The sequence below is a fragment of the Coregonus clupeaformis genome, chromosome 35 (genome assembly GCF_020615455.1).
Source record: "Coregonus clupeaformis isolate EN_2021a chromosome 35, ASM2061545v1, whole genome shotgun sequence".
NCBI classification, from domain to species: domain Eukaryota; kingdom Metazoa; phylum Chordata; class Actinopteri; order Salmoniformes; family Salmonidae; genus Coregonus; species Coregonus clupeaformis.
The window spans coordinates 24432696-24448003 of record NC_059226.1 but is presented as its reverse complement, the minus strand read 5'-3'; the positions used below and the strand labels follow the sequence as shown (position 1 = coordinate 24448003).

Sequence of the window (15308 nt, the reverse complement as noted above, 5' to 3'; positions counted from 1 at the left end):
CTTCTGGTCCCCACAAAGATAGGAAAACCAAAGACATACACACACACACACACTATGTCGCTGTCTGGATGGGAGCCAAACTGAGGAGATCCTGTTCCTCCCACAGAAAGAGGACAAATAAATCTGAAGGGGAAATGTATGTGACACAGTGAATGGGTTCATATACGCTAGGACTAGGAACCTTCAGTATACCAGAGACCAATTGAGTCTGTCATAGCTATGTTCACCCTCTTCCTATTTTACCACAGACGGTGCAATGCCATCCCATCCACAGTGTGGTTATGGCAGAGCGGTAGCTGCATAATTCTCAGACAGGAAAACCCTTGACTCTGGGTCTGAAGAGACGCTACCCCAATGGCACCACCATGGTCTCCCTGAATCCCCCTCCTACATCCCTCCCCTCCCTGGCTTCCCCTACGTTCCAGGAGAACATCTGGGTTTCATAAGGGATTCTGACTCCAGCTCTGCTCTCCACAGCTCTCCTAATGCACTTTAATAGCACGCCTGGTAAGGCAGCCCTGGAAGAATGGCAGAGGAAAATACAGAAATTAACCATTTGCATTCTACAAATACTGTATGTTGATGTATTTTTCCATATCCCACCAGCTTTGTACTGTATGTTTGATTGACTGTTCTAGATACAGGTTAGTGGCTAGTTTTTGTAAGGCCTGAAGAGGTTTTGAACAGACCAGCAGGGGACTGGGAGGCATGCATAGACCCACATTATGCCCCCTGCTCTTGGCCATGCTGCTCTTGGCCCATGCCCTACTACAGTATATTCTTGGTATTGTTTTGTTTGGCTGGCTGAAGAGATAGTCGACGCAACATAATTCAAAACTGTTTTCATTCTGGCGATCACACACAAATAATTAATCTTAACTGAGGGATGTGGTCTGCGGAGTGGTGACTGTTGCATACTGGTCTGCCACTTGGATTTATGCTCTGGGTGAAGTGGATAGATGATTGTATGAACATAGTGCAGAATCAGCACTCCTACTCTACAATATGACTTTATTAAAGATAAAGTAGACATAGACGTCAGTTCAACGTTTAGTTTTGATTAACATTTGATTGAATTGTAATCTAACGTGAATTCAATGTGATATCAACAACAATGTTAACTTTGTCATTGGATTTAGGTTAAAAGTTTAGGGAAAAAATACCAACATTCCGGAAATGTCTTTGCGTTTATGACAAAATAAATCTGTTTTATCAGTTTTCCACATTGATTCAACGTCATTACATTGAATTTTGTTGAATTTACGTGGAAACAACATTGATTCAACCAGTTTGTGCCAAGTGGGAAAGCACTTTTTAATGTCCACAAGTATTTTGATGGACTTGCAACAGTGAGCGCTCAATTGGAAACATGTGTGGTAGAAAAGAGCAATGCAGCATCACACATTAAACAATAACTTTAGTATGACAAGCCAAATTAAGTCCGAGTAGTCGCTCTTGTTACAATCAACTAATGAAACTTGAATATCTTACAATTCAGTGTATTTCTACTGTAGTAAAACCATATACAGTAAGCTACTAAAAGTGTTTCTTGGCAGACTGTAAAAACAGTGTGAAAGTCATTTCCTGAGGAGAAATCCTTTTTCTGTCTGAGAGACTTCTCATCCTGTTTTACTAGCCTCCTTCCCCTCTACCTCCCGCTCTTTCCTCCTCTCATGCATACCCAAGGGCTCCCCTCCTCCTTGCTCTATCTTCCTTCATATTTTGCTCTCCACGTCTCTATGTCCGTTCATCCTCTTTTTATGCATGTCTCTTGGCTCTTCTTGTTTCTTTTTCTCCCTCTCCCTCCCTTGTTTCCCTCATTTTATTTAGCTCATGTGGCTCCCCTTAAAAGAAATGGAACACTGGTCGACAGAATTCCTAGCTTTCTTTTGGATGTGAAATTTCTGCTCAGCTCCAGCTCTCTCCCTGTCTGTCTGTGTGACTGGCATGGGCCCAGCTCTAAACCCCCTCTAGTTTGGATCTCAAATGGCTAAATCCCAACATGAAAACAACAACAGTGTCAGCCTGAGGCCATCAAAGCAAATCACTCTTATAAACAGAGATACACAAGACTGTATACATTCCCATGTGTGAGTGCTGTGTACGCAGCGGCGACTGCGTGGGTGTATGTGGCTACAGGAGGATCCTATAATAATAAGCAGTTGTGACTGTTCCCAGGCCAGTATGTGTGTGTGTGTGTGTGTGTGCGCGTGCGTGTATATGCTAGTGCATCCGTGCATTTGTGCACATGTGTGTGTATTTTATCAGCCTACGAAAGTGAAAAGCCCCCCAGTCTCTGAACTCGGCAGATTCCCGTCTTAACCTCGGAGCTTCTGGTGTGAAGAGGGCCTGCTGTTCCCAGGCTGCATCTGTACTCTCTGCATCAGGGTGCCAGATGACATCACATAGCTCATTTGTCACCAGCAATCCCCTTCAATCCCTTCGATTCTAAGGTCTGTCACACTTCAGGCGGTTTGTTTAGGTGATGCATGCAAATGCAAACTCATCTCATTACTGTAAAGCATGACAAGACAACTGGTATTGCATAGATACCTCATCAAAACATATTATGCACAGTAAAACATATTGGCACAGAACTCAGGTACAATTGAAAGGAAATACATGCAGCCATGCATGCACACACACAAGCACACACACACATTCCCACACTCAAAAGCCGTCAGTGGAGCTTAAAAATATATGATCCCCTAAGTGGTCCCAAAGGCGCCATCAGTCCTTTTCAACTCCTCTCTCATTCCCACTGTGTAAACAGTGTGTGTGTGTGTCTGTGTGCGTATGTGTGAGTGCGAGTGTGAACTGTGGAGATCACACTCCATTAGTACCCAGCCACCGTAGGCTACTCTGAGGCAGATCCAATGGGCCACAACATCACACAGAGTGTATGAAGAAAAGCATAGATGTATAGATAAATGACTAAACAATGAGTCCAAGATAATAGCACTTCATAAAAGAGGAAAAAGAAGGAATACATAGAAAAGCAAAAGGAATGCATAGACATGCAGACCAAGACCCTTTATTCTGTATAATTTGACTGATCTATGTATCCATTTACTATGTGTTACTATTGTATGTATTATGTTTTATTAACTTGACTGACCCTTGACTGACTTCAGTTGCTTCTTTAAGTGGTTGATTGGATTCTGGCCTGCTGACTGGTTTATGAGTGAAGTGGGTCAAGTGGGAGCACTCTGCAAAGAGATCTGGGACACTCAAGACTGTAAAACGATAGTGCTGTATGTGCCAATGCCTCAACCAGCATACAGGGCATCCTATAAAAAACAGTCATAGAAGAGTTTGCCAGAATTTGCCACTATACAAAGATATTCTGGGCCATTCTGATGATGTGGATATTGTTTATTCTCACCAACAACTTTGCACTGAGGCTTCTGGGGTTCGTGGGTGTGCCTGCAGTTTCACTTACACCCACTTCAGGAAGGCCTGGCAGCTGGAGAACTGAACAAATAGAGGCTAATGGCAGGAGAGGCTTACTGGGAAATAAGTGATCAGTGGAGAAATCAATTTCCCATGAAGGGGAATGTGCTGGAACCTCAGAAGCCAAGAGGGAGGGATGGAGAGAGGGAGGGAGAGGAGGAGGAGTGGGCGTAAAGGATGGATTTGTAAATGTATGAAGACTACCAGGTCCTGTTGACAGCAGCTGCTGAACATCAGTATCTCTACTTTTGAATGAGAGCATGGAGGAGAGAGCATGGAGGAGAGAGTTCACATGGAAAGGAGAGAGCATGGAAGAGAGAAAGTGAAAATGTGAGAAAATATCCTAAAAAGGTGAGGATTAGAGAGTTGAGAGGGTACAAAAAGAGAGGAGAGCGATGGAAAATGGCAAATAATGTGTGAGGAATTAATTATATGTATGAGCAAGTGTGAGAGGGAGAAAGAGTAAAAGAGGGGGTTGTAATCTTACCTTCCTTTAGGGACCCATACTCAGCCCAAGACTGTTTTCCTTGTGAGAGAGTGGAGTGGGCAATTGTGAGGGAGAAAAAATAAGAAAAGGGGGAGAGAGGGAGAGAGGGAGGGAGGGAGGGAGGGAGGGAGGGAGGGAGGGAGGGAGGGAGATGACTGAGAGGGTTGTATGAGTAAGGGAAATCAAGGTTCCAAACTATGCCTCATTGTTCTGGTCTCAGAGTGTCTTCAGTGTCTGACATCCTTACATCCCCTCTTCTTTTTGCCTTCTAACTTCAGCCCAGCGGTATGTTGTTTGGTTTTTGGGGGACAGACATGAGCTGCAGCACGCTGACCCCCAAACACTCCAGAGCTGCCTGCCTTCCTGCTGATTGTCTGATGGTTTGAGAAACAGCCAACAGCCCAGGTCACCGGGGGTCAAGGAGTTTTACAAGATTAGCCCAATCACTAACCACTTTGGAATTTGGAAACTATTTGCTGGCACATCAAGGCTTTGTCGATTCTTGGGCATTCCTGCCGAGGCTGTATCCTTTTGGAGTGTCCAGCAGTGCAACCCCTCACCCACCCCCTAACCCCCTCCATCTAACTCCCTGTTCCAAGCTCTTGATGGCTGGAATGGATGGCAATGCTATGTAGACTTCAAGACCTACAATCTAGGGAAAAAAGGGTTCCCATAGGAGAACCCTTTTTGGTTCCAGGAAGAACCCTTTTGGGTTCCATGTAGAAACCTCTGTGGAAAGGGTCCTACATGGAACCCAAAAGGGTTCTACCTGGAACCGAAAATGATTCTTCAAAGGATTCTCATATGGGGACAGTCAAAGAACCATTTTAGGTTCTAGATAGCACCTTTTTGTGTGCAGTACATTAGTGGCAAATCATTACTGGCAAGTTTTTGTATTGGCCTAAAAAATATCCTAACTTCAGGAACTAACATAAAGAGAACGTTTTAACTGAACCTAAAGCCAGAGTTGATTAACAACCACATTGTACTTGTAAATGAGAAAATAAAATAACATTAATGTATGTATCATACTAGCGTTCGCTGCTGCAACAGTACAGCGATTCCTGTGCATAAACGTTACAAGTCCACTCCCCATTTGTTTCTTACCATGAACATTTGTTGAAGGCGTCAATCAAATTCTGATTTGACAACTGTTTTGTCGCTCACGTTCCTGCTGCGCACCCCTGTATCGCCTTCCCATCTTCCCGCGAAACATTTTCTAAGCAGCAGCGCAACACCCCTGCACAGCACATTATATGGACATTACTGTAAGGACATCGAAACATATCAAAGAAGACAAAGGTGTCACACATTGAGAATACCATTTTCTCTGTACCTTTTCCCTTCATAGCTTATGGAGCGATAGCGAACTTTCTGCGGACTTTATGGTAAGTTTACATCGGAATAAATGATTACATAGGCTATACTTCGTATGGAAATTACTTTATTCACATATTTTTATCCGAACTGCCGATTCATTATTATTGTAGGCTAATGCATAAATAAACAGTAAAGTAAAGACAAATTGAAACAATTTGTTTTCAATTTAGTTGCTGATGCTGGTGGCAATGTACTGGTATAAGTCACGTTGATCAGTGACTTTTATTTCTTATCAAATCTGTAACGTTGTGTAGTCATTTTCTACATCGAGACGAGGTAGACTGTCGGATATTCTAGACAGGAGTTGAGATCCGTTGTGCGCCTGGAGCGCATAATTGTAAGTAGAAAGAGAGCTGAGTGGCGCAAAGCTGGGGACAGAGGGACCAGTGCACAAGGTGACACACACGTCTGCATATTCAGCAACCGCCACTTAGTGAATATTTTCAGTCCATTTACCAAAATATAATTAGAAATTCACATTGTTACTGTGTTTCAGTGATTATAATTTCAAGTAGGCTACAGGAAGGTAGGCTAATTATTATTGAGAGTCTGGGACCATCATCTCTTATGCATTTATGTTTTATTGTGAGTGTGTGTATGCGCGCTCGTGCGCGCGTGTGTGTCACCAACAAGGGTCTGGAAATCCAATCTCTGCGGGAGAGTATAGTTGTGTTTTGATATTTTCTTTCTCTATCCCCATTTCTGGCCCCTTACATACTTACATTCTCAACATCCCCTGGTGCATACTGTAGAAACAACCTAAAACCAGACCACTCATCTTGGCTACATGTACATGTTTAAGAAACTGTAAATCAGGGTTAACTTACAAGATGAGTTCAGAGTTCAACATTGATTAATTTCCTCTGAATGTGTGTACCCCTACATCAGGAAATGACTGCCCACTGCCAGTATTCAGCATGATGTGTAGCTAGAACAAGAGTAACCAAAAGCCTAATTCATTGTCCTGTAATGCTTTGAATATGTAATACTAAATCAATGCTCTCTCATATGAATTCTAAAGGGGTTAATTATTTCACAAACAGGTGTCTTAAAACCTCTGCGGCTGTCAATTGGACCCCAAGAAACCCAATACTTCGAAACAGTGAAATCAATTGGCTACTGCTGGTGTGTGATGGCACAACTGTGCTGAGATCCTGCCAACATCACAGGCCAGTGAATAGTAAGGCTTACCTCACACAATCACTCTGCTAATAACTGATCTGAGAGCAGCAGCAAAACACTCATCATAAGAGGTTCCCTTATTGAGACATTTATGATGGTTTTTCTGTAAATGGCCTCTATTGATGTTTGCTATGTGGAAGTTTAGAGAGCAAACACTTCCTTACACTCTCTGGTCTGGTGGTCTAACATGTTATTGAAATGGAATAGGGATGTATTTACACTCCACTGTTGTTCTGACTTATTGCCTCTCTGTTGTGTTAACAAACAGTAAGTATGGTCAAGAAGACACTGGTAAATGCCGAGACAGAGTGTTGGGAAATTAACATCTTTGGAGATTGATTTGAGCATTAGGCAAATGCAGTGTTGAAATGTTGCAATGTATTGCATCAAGGGAATTATGGCGAGGGAGTACTATGTACACACACACACACACACACACACACACACACACACACACACACACAGTCACCACACCACTAGGGGACCTGGCAGACCTTCTATAGCCACGTCGCGTCTTAACCCACAGCCTGGTGGTGCAATGCTCTAAAGCAGGGATCATCAACTAGATTATGCTGTGGGACAATGTTTTCTTGAGCAGATGTACATTGTTTGACTAAAACACAATAATTTCAAACATTGCTTAAGTTTGTATATGATCACGTCCCTCTATAATGCGTGGGAATACCTGGGAACAGATTTCCAAAATGAATATCACTTGGAGCTGATTTCCTCCTTTTTATGTCCAACAATTACTTAAATACAGCCTCAGAGCTGACCCACCGTGGCAGAACCGTCCCAGTGCAGAGCTCAGTTCTGCAATTTGCGGGTGAGTAGGAGGACGCAGAGAGGAAAGAAGAAAATAAAGAAAGAAAGAGAGAGGCAAGGAAAGAGTGACGAGAAAGAAAAAATAGTAAAGGGAGACTAACAATGAAAAAATTGAAAAGAAATGGAGATTAAATTTGTTTCAATTTAGAGCTTTAGGTCCTTTCTTTGACGGCCATAATGAAGTGCGTCCGGCTGTCTTCCCCTCACACACTGCTCCCATTACAGTTTCAGATCTCCCCCTCCACAGTTTAGATGCAATCAGGCAGGCTGCCCTCGCCAGCCTCGCGGCAACACTCGTCTTGTTTACGGATGTGCGCAGGTACAATTAAATAATAAATATCATGTTTAGCAGAGCCATGCGTCTCCCCGTGCGTCATTAATCAGTCCATGTACTGTATAAAGAGCCTGCAGTGGATTCCTGATCTGCAGTATAGGGTTTATGAGCATAGAGGCATCTAAAAGCTCACAGAAAGTTGTGGAAATACTGAAAAAGAGAGGGAGAGATGGGACAGTGTAAGATCTCAGGGTAGGGGAAGGAGGGAGCCATTTAGTGTGAGATTAGGGGAGTTTGCAGAGGTGCTATAAGAGATAGAGACACCCACAGTGAATGATAGGAGTGGCAACTAGCCAGGGACAGCCATCACTTACAACAGATTGGTGTTGACACAACAGGCAACCAGCCAGCAGCTACCGTCCCTCCTCCCTGCCACTCGCACGCTAGCGTCGCACACGACTAATCTGCCTCTTAATTGAATCGCAGCTAATCGTTAATGAGAAGACGGATCAGTACAGGCGCCGACAACAAACATCCTCAGTCCTCCTTCCCCCTTTCCTTCCCTCACTATCCTAAGCCCGAGTAGCAGCAGCTACAGGTGCCTCTACTCTAACCCCTGTACTCCAAATGAGACACCACGTCACACTGACAGGCCGTGACACTAATCCTCAGAGACGCTGTTGAGCAGTCAGCCAAAGCCACATGAGGCTTAGCTAGGTGTTCACTTCCTCAGCATGCAGAAAGAACATGGCAGACTAGAGTAGGCCTATGACCAGGAAAACACAAACATGGCTACCTTGTACATACACAGTCCTGAAGTGCCTTAAAAACAGTTAGTGGTGTAAAATTAGAGGTACACTGTAACTCTAGAATGCAGAATTATGGCATTCTGTCATTCTGCATTCTGCCTAGGGTGTCAGTTTAGTTAAGAGGGTTTGAGACAAACCTGACAATTAAACAATTAAGATCCTATAAAGCAGGGATCATCAACTAGATTCAGCCGTGGACCGATTTATTCTTGAGCGAATGGTCAGGGAGCCGGAACATAATTACAAATCATTTGTAGACTGCAAATTGACCGCAAAAAGCCCAAACAGATATAATGTTTGACTAAAACATAATCACATTACATTTTTATTCGATCACATATCTCTCTTTTGTGCGTGGGAATACTTTCGAACAGATTTCCTAAATCAAAATCACGTGGAGCTGATTTGCTGGTGTTTTTACAGTCTTTTATGTCCAACAATAAAAAATTAAATACTTTTAGTTTAGTTTTTTTGCTCAGAAAACATGGGGGGCCAAATAGAATCACCTGGCCGTGGACCGCCAGTTGGGGAACCATGCTGTAAAGACCTCTGTGAGAACTCGTCTTGTTGAAATTGATATATTGCATTTGGAGGCTGGCAATGACATACAAGGCTCTCTAAAATGTGTTGTGGTGCACTCTTATTGTGGAAAATAGCTCACATACCAAATAAATACATTTTATGACCTGTTGGCCGTTGTAAGTGACTTGTGAGCCAAAACTGTGTGAAAAGAAGCATTCCCAAAATAAGTCAATCTAGATGTTTAGCAACCGGACACATTTATGTGACCCCATTTATGTGAGTCCTATTAATGGTTGCCTTTTCTCTAACTCTGTAACTCTCTGTGAAGTCTTCTCCAGGCAGCCCTGACGTGGTCTGAATGAAGACAGAGAGAGGAGCCACCTACCTGTATCTCAAAACACTATCTGGATTGAGGGAGGCAGAGAACGAGAGAGGAGAGGGAGGGAGGGATTAGAAACTAATCCAGGACACCGCCAATCCCAGAGGAGCTCCTTTTCTTCCAAGACGCAGACAAAACAGTCGCACGGATTACAACACTTTAGTGTGTTGCCTTTTTTAAAAGCGGTATCCCTTTTGTATGGCGTTTCATTGCCCCTAAATGCCTGGTGTCCCGGGCCTGTGGTAAATTTGCTGAACTCGACAACAAAGGATAAAAGAGCACAAAAGGCCCTGTGAGAGGGGAGGGAAGTGACAGGATGTCCCATGGACTGTGTGGTGCCACACGCAGATAAAGCTCTTTAGTGAAGATGCCATGTGTGAACGGACCCCTTGCTCTTCCTGCTGGGTCTCAGAGGGACTGAAAGCTGACCACCCCTGTGGACGGTACATTCAAGATCAAACTTCTATGAGGGAATACTAAAACGACGGAGTGGCTAGTCAGTGACAGGTTGGAGATATTTTTGTTGTTGATTACAGGGGTGTATAAGGTGAGGTTGATTTCATAGCAGGATTACAAAGTAGTTTCTGGAAACACTTACTGTATCTGAAGGGAAGAAGGACTTGATTGAGGAGACTTGCGGCAGCCTAGAAACCTCCATCGGTAACTGAAAGGATCTGAGTTGTCAGTTAAGTGATTAAGTATCAAGTGTGTGTTTTGGTATTTGAGTGCAGTGTGTTCATGTGTGTAGGTGCATTAGAGAAGATTATTAGCTGACAAGCAAAGGTGTCAGCCTATTGAGTCACTCCTCATTAAGCCATAGCCAGCAGTGACCTGGTTGATGAGGGTTGTTGTCTTGGTGTTTTCTTGGTGTTGGAGCCTTGAGTGGTGAAAAGAGAAAGCACTGGGTGAGAGTGAAGTGGATATAAAGTGTGTTTTAAAGCTGACATAATCCCATTACAGTTCCTTAACAAAGTTATTTATAATCTCCAACAAGTTTATTGTATAGAGCACACAGGTCCAAGCATCTTAAACATAACCACTTTCAGATGTATAACACAGCCTAACTCATATCTACTGTACTGTGCCAAGTCGAGAGGGAATTTAAACTAGGTTTACAGAAAATCCCGTAAACCTCTGGCAAGGTGATTAGTGTCTAGACGGGTGGGATGTTCGTTAACTGTTTGTGAACAAGACCTTGGATGGTTTTTATGGAAAGGGGTAACTAGGTAACACTGCTGGCTGTCCAGCCTTGACAGAAGACATTGGTGCTCATTTTAAAGGAGGTAGGTCTAGACTTCAATTTGGACTGATCTTAAAAGGGAAGAACAAGAATAGTTTTTATATAAAGCCTCATAGATTAACTTTGAGAGGGAAGTTTAAGGACCGTTATATTTTGGTTGCTGAAGGGAAATGTGCATTTACATTACATAATTATAGAAATTGTTGTGCACGTCTAATATTGATTTAGCTCTAGAAACGTTGCCAGGTATGAGCTTGCCAACAGAGAGAGCATGATAGTTATATTGTTAGTGTTCACAAGCAGAAACACAAGTTCAAAATAACAGTCAGGCACTACTCCAATCCACAAAGATATAATCAAGTTAAATGTATTTTGTCTGATGGACAAAATATGAGCATCTCTTGGTATTCTCTCACTCTTTCACTGCACAAATACTGGATGAGTTATCTTTCACTGTGAGTATATATTTGGAGCTGCAACTGGATATATTTTCTGAACTGACATTCACAAACCCACCGTCTGAAAAAAGCCCAGCTCTCAGACCACATAGGCTGTGGTTATACCAGAAACACTGGGATGTGTCATTCCTCCTCTTTTTATTCCTCATGACTGAAAGCAGCTGGGAAGGAGGACAGGATTTCTTTGAGGCTGGAGTCATTCTAAAGCACAGAATTGGCCCTGAAAGAGAAAGCTTTGAATGTTGACTGACTCCATAGATAACCAACATTCAACTGAAAACTTCAGTGGGACGTCCTAAAACTGCAGGCTTACGCTCAATGAATAGCTGGCACTTGCTGCCGTGTGGAGAATGTATTCTACACACATTCTCAGCACATACACCAACCAGTTATTTGAGTTATTCTTTTTTTTAAGGATCCAGATTGTTTTTTAAGTGTCTTTTTACACTCATTTTACATTGGAAAAGTTTACTGATTTCTTACTGGATTTTTCATTTCTGCTACCATGAGTCTGGGAAAACTGCCCGGGATTAAAGGCCTGGTGTCGGGCTCTCAGGGGAAGAGGCGCTTTAAGAGCGAACTCTCCGTGGACATGATCAGCCCGCCACTCCCGGATTTTCGCCACACCATGCACGTGGGCCGTGGCGGCGATGTGTTCGGAGACACCTCCTTCCTTAGCAACCACGGGGGCAAAGGGGAACCAGTGAGCCCCGATTCACCCACCAGCAGCTCGAAGACCACCCGCTTCTTCTCCCGCACCCTGAGGCATGTACGCAGGTCCCCTGTGCCCCGCGCCAGGATTGGTTCCCGTGACCTTTCACCCCCACCGCCTCCTGTCTCGCCCATCATCAAGAACGCCATTTCACTGCCCCAGCTGAACATTGACATGCCCAACGGCTACCAGAGGGTGCTGTTCCCCAGCTCAGTGAGCTCCCCAGATACCTCCCTCTACAGCTACGGTAAGAACACTGCTACATCTGGAATGGGAAAAAGCACATATTGCACACACACACACAGGTTGACATTTCCTCTTCTCAACCCTCCAAACAGTCAACAAACAAACTATTTTTTTCAGAGTCATCTGGAATCTCCTTGGTAACACCTGCGCACAATTACGCCTATAAACACAAACAAACACAGCTGAGGAGAGAAAGATACCAAGAGGGCATTTCCTGTCATCTTTTGTGTTTGCGTGCTGCTTGACTGCACCGCATAAACCCAACACTCATCATCTCCCTCTTAAATCACTGCTGGTACAGCGAAACTGTGTGTGTGTTCATGGGTAGGGTTTTTTAGAACAGTATGTGGGATGTCTGGAATTCCCCCCAGCTACGGGAATAGTTACCCAACTCAGATGGAATTTACCCAAATAAAGAGCACCAACAGAGGGCACAGAGAGTTAGAAGACCTAGGAGATCAACAGGTTAACTCACACTGTACCACCCCTTACTGTGATGTACACATGTTCATTTGTATATTCTGGTCATTTCTTTAGCTCTTCTTTCTTTCCTCTCCTGTCCCATTTTCCTCTCATTCCTTTTCTACTCTCCACTTCATCACTTTTTTTAACTTGAAGTTCCTTTCTCTTTCCCACTCTGTTATCCTCTAATATATCTATTTCTGGGTCCTCCTTCTCTGACTTCTCTTTCAGTAGCGGCTGAGAACTGTCCATAGGCATAAATAACAAGCCCCCCCCCCCCACCCTGCAGTGCCACACCCCCTCTGCATCCCTTTGATTGATCCTTTCTTAAGATGTTAAAGCTAGGAATGCGGAATCTTGTATTAGTACTTAGAAAAGTTTCGTTGATAGAGGCAATGCTGGTTTGCTTTTCTAAAATAAGTTGCACCCCCCCCTCCTCCAGGGAGCATTCAGAGCCAGGGAAGTCATGCACCGTGGAATGTGTGTGGGTTGGGCTGGTGCTCTGAAATGACTAAACATCTTGCTTGTTTTATACTGTCACCCTCTGGCCAATGAGGCAAACTGCAAGGCTCACTGACATTATTTTCAATGCACTTCTATGAAAGTAGTTTTCTCAGTCTAATGAAAGTAATTGGATATTATATTGTAGATGCATTAATAGAATAGACAATGGCCTTTTTCAAGGCATGAACTGTTCTCCATTTAAAAAAAAGTTGTAATATGTTTGTCTCCTTCCTGTCTGCAGGTCTGCAGTCTGGTTTCGTCACACTGCCCCGCCACTCCCGCCTTGATAAACAGCTGCAGGACGGCACCGGACTCTTCGCTCAGGACTTTCGCTGCGGCTCGTTCCCAGACAACGACGGCTTCGCGCTGACACGCTCCGACTCCTTCACCTCGTTCACAGTGGACCTTGGCCCCTCCCTCATGAGCGAGGTTCTGGGCATGATTGACAGCCCCAGTTGCCTCACAATGCCAAATCACAGCTGGGAGTTGGGGGAAGAGGAGGAAGAGGAGGAGCAGAGCTCTGTGTTTGAGCTGGCTGTGCAGAGCCCCATGTTAAGCTCATCAAACCCTTCAATGTCAAGCACGCCGCTCAAAGTGAATGTGAACAACAGGGGGCGCTCTTGCAGCTCAGAGTGGGCAGAGGGAGAGGAGGAGGATGAGAGGTCTCTTAAGATGCCAGACGCATCTATGAGGTCTCCTACACAGGTAGAACCAGCGATGGAAGCTGAGAGGTTCCAGAGGGCAGCTGACGTGCTGGCGCGTCACTACGGGGGAGGCTCCTTCTCCAGGAGTCATCGCAGCAATTCTGCCTCCTCCTCCTCCTCACCCCGCAGCCAGTCTAAAGCCCCTTACGCCTTCCCTGAGGAAGAGGAGATCAAAGTCTGAAACATTTACCATATGTCTATCATTGTGAGGAGAAGAGTGGGTGACCTTGGTTCTGAATCCTTGCACTCAAGACCTTCAGAGGGATCCATGTTTTTCTATAAACCTTTTACATTAATGATTTGAATTGGAAAGCTCCTCCTCATAATGATAAGAGCTTTCTTGTCTACCATCTAACAACTGGATCAATACTCTTGTTCAGTTTTAGAGAAGCTTGTGTAGAGTTTATCAGACATGAGCTGACAGCAACATTGGACAGGGTATATATAAAAAACAACCTTAAAAACATGACAGGTTTCGTTATATCTTCATAAGAAATATACCTTAAACTAAGCAGATTCCATGAAACTGTTATTAAATTCTGGAATGAAACAATCTCTTGAAATCACGCAACTCTGTGCTATAGCAGCTGCAGTGCAACAGTCACAAGGCGTACCACGACCAGATGGAAGGACACAGTGATCATGAGCCAAGGCTGTGTCTGTCAAAACCACTCACAGTGGTCATTCACAGACATGCTACATGGATGTAAGGAACATAATATGTTTTATTTTTAGAAGACATTTACATTTACATTTTAGTCATTTAGCAGACACTCTTATCCAGAGTGACTTACAGTTACTGAGTGCATCCATTAGTTTTTATTTTTTCATACTGGCCCCCCGTGGGAATCGAACCCACAACCCTGGCATGGCAAACACCATGCTCTACCAACTGAGCTACATCCCTGTCGGCCATTCCCTCCCCTACCCTGGACGACGCTGGGCCAATTGTGCGCCGCCTCATGGGTCTCCCGGTCGCGGCCGGCTATGACAGAACCTGGACAAAAGGTAGGATTTCAGGCCTAATGGCACACTACTTCTGTGAAAAGGATTGAAAAGGGAAATAAAACATGACTGTCTGCAAAACAATTTATAACATTATGTGAATACTAAAGGGACAATACATTTAGTTTGGTTTGGTTTTGTTTCTATCCACCTGACCTAAATTGACATATCTTCAGTGACAAAATAATCTGTGTTTTTTATGAGTTCAAAGGTCACAGTTTTTATTATCAGTTAGGCCTAACACAAAGCCAGTTTCATAAGTTATCCTTTCCTGAGAAAAGTGTTAAAGGAATAAAGCTTTTCTCACTAATATCTGGAATAATATCTGAGATTGCACTGCATGCTAAGGGTGAAATGAAGGGTGTGCCCTGTAAAATGTATAACCCTCATTTGGGATACACAGCCCTATAATCGTTTAAACCTATAGCTGCCTTTCAGTGATAGTTATTGTCAAGTACTTTTTCCAAGTATGTTTGTTCTTAGTGTCATGTTCATACATGTGAGTATACATTTTAAAAAATAACAAGGAAACAAATGCATTGTCATACATGAAGGTAATCAAATTAAGTTGAATATTAGATATGTTCATAAGATGTATGGCACTCTACTTAAAATGACCAGTACATACTTGTATGTGATGTCACATACGAATTCAGTATGTATACG

General features: G+C 43.6%; 1 protein-coding gene across 2 annotated transcripts; it reads left to right on the top strand.

Moving 5' to 3' along the window:
* The first annotated feature begins 3722 nt into the window (after positions 1-3722).
* Positions 3723-14427, top strand: LOC121550931 (cdc42 effector protein 1-like). 2 transcript variants are annotated; one of them, XM_041863383.2, is made up of 5 exons: positions 3723-3804; positions 4219-5328; positions 6364-6500; positions 9261-11968; positions 13175-14427. In XM_041863383.2, exons 4-5 carry the CDS (start codon positions 11515-11517, stop codon positions 13816-13818), a joined length of 1098 nt encoding a protein of 365 aa, XP_041719317.1. In that variant the 5' UTR covers positions 3723-3804; positions 4219-5328; positions 6364-6500; positions 9261-11514; the 3' UTR covers positions 13819-14427. The 2 variants fall into 2 exon arrangements, with proteins under 2 accessions (XP_041719317.1, XP_041719316.1); XM_041863382.2 differs by lacking the exon at positions 6364-6500.
* The last annotated feature ends 881 nt before the right edge of the window (positions 14428-15308 follow it).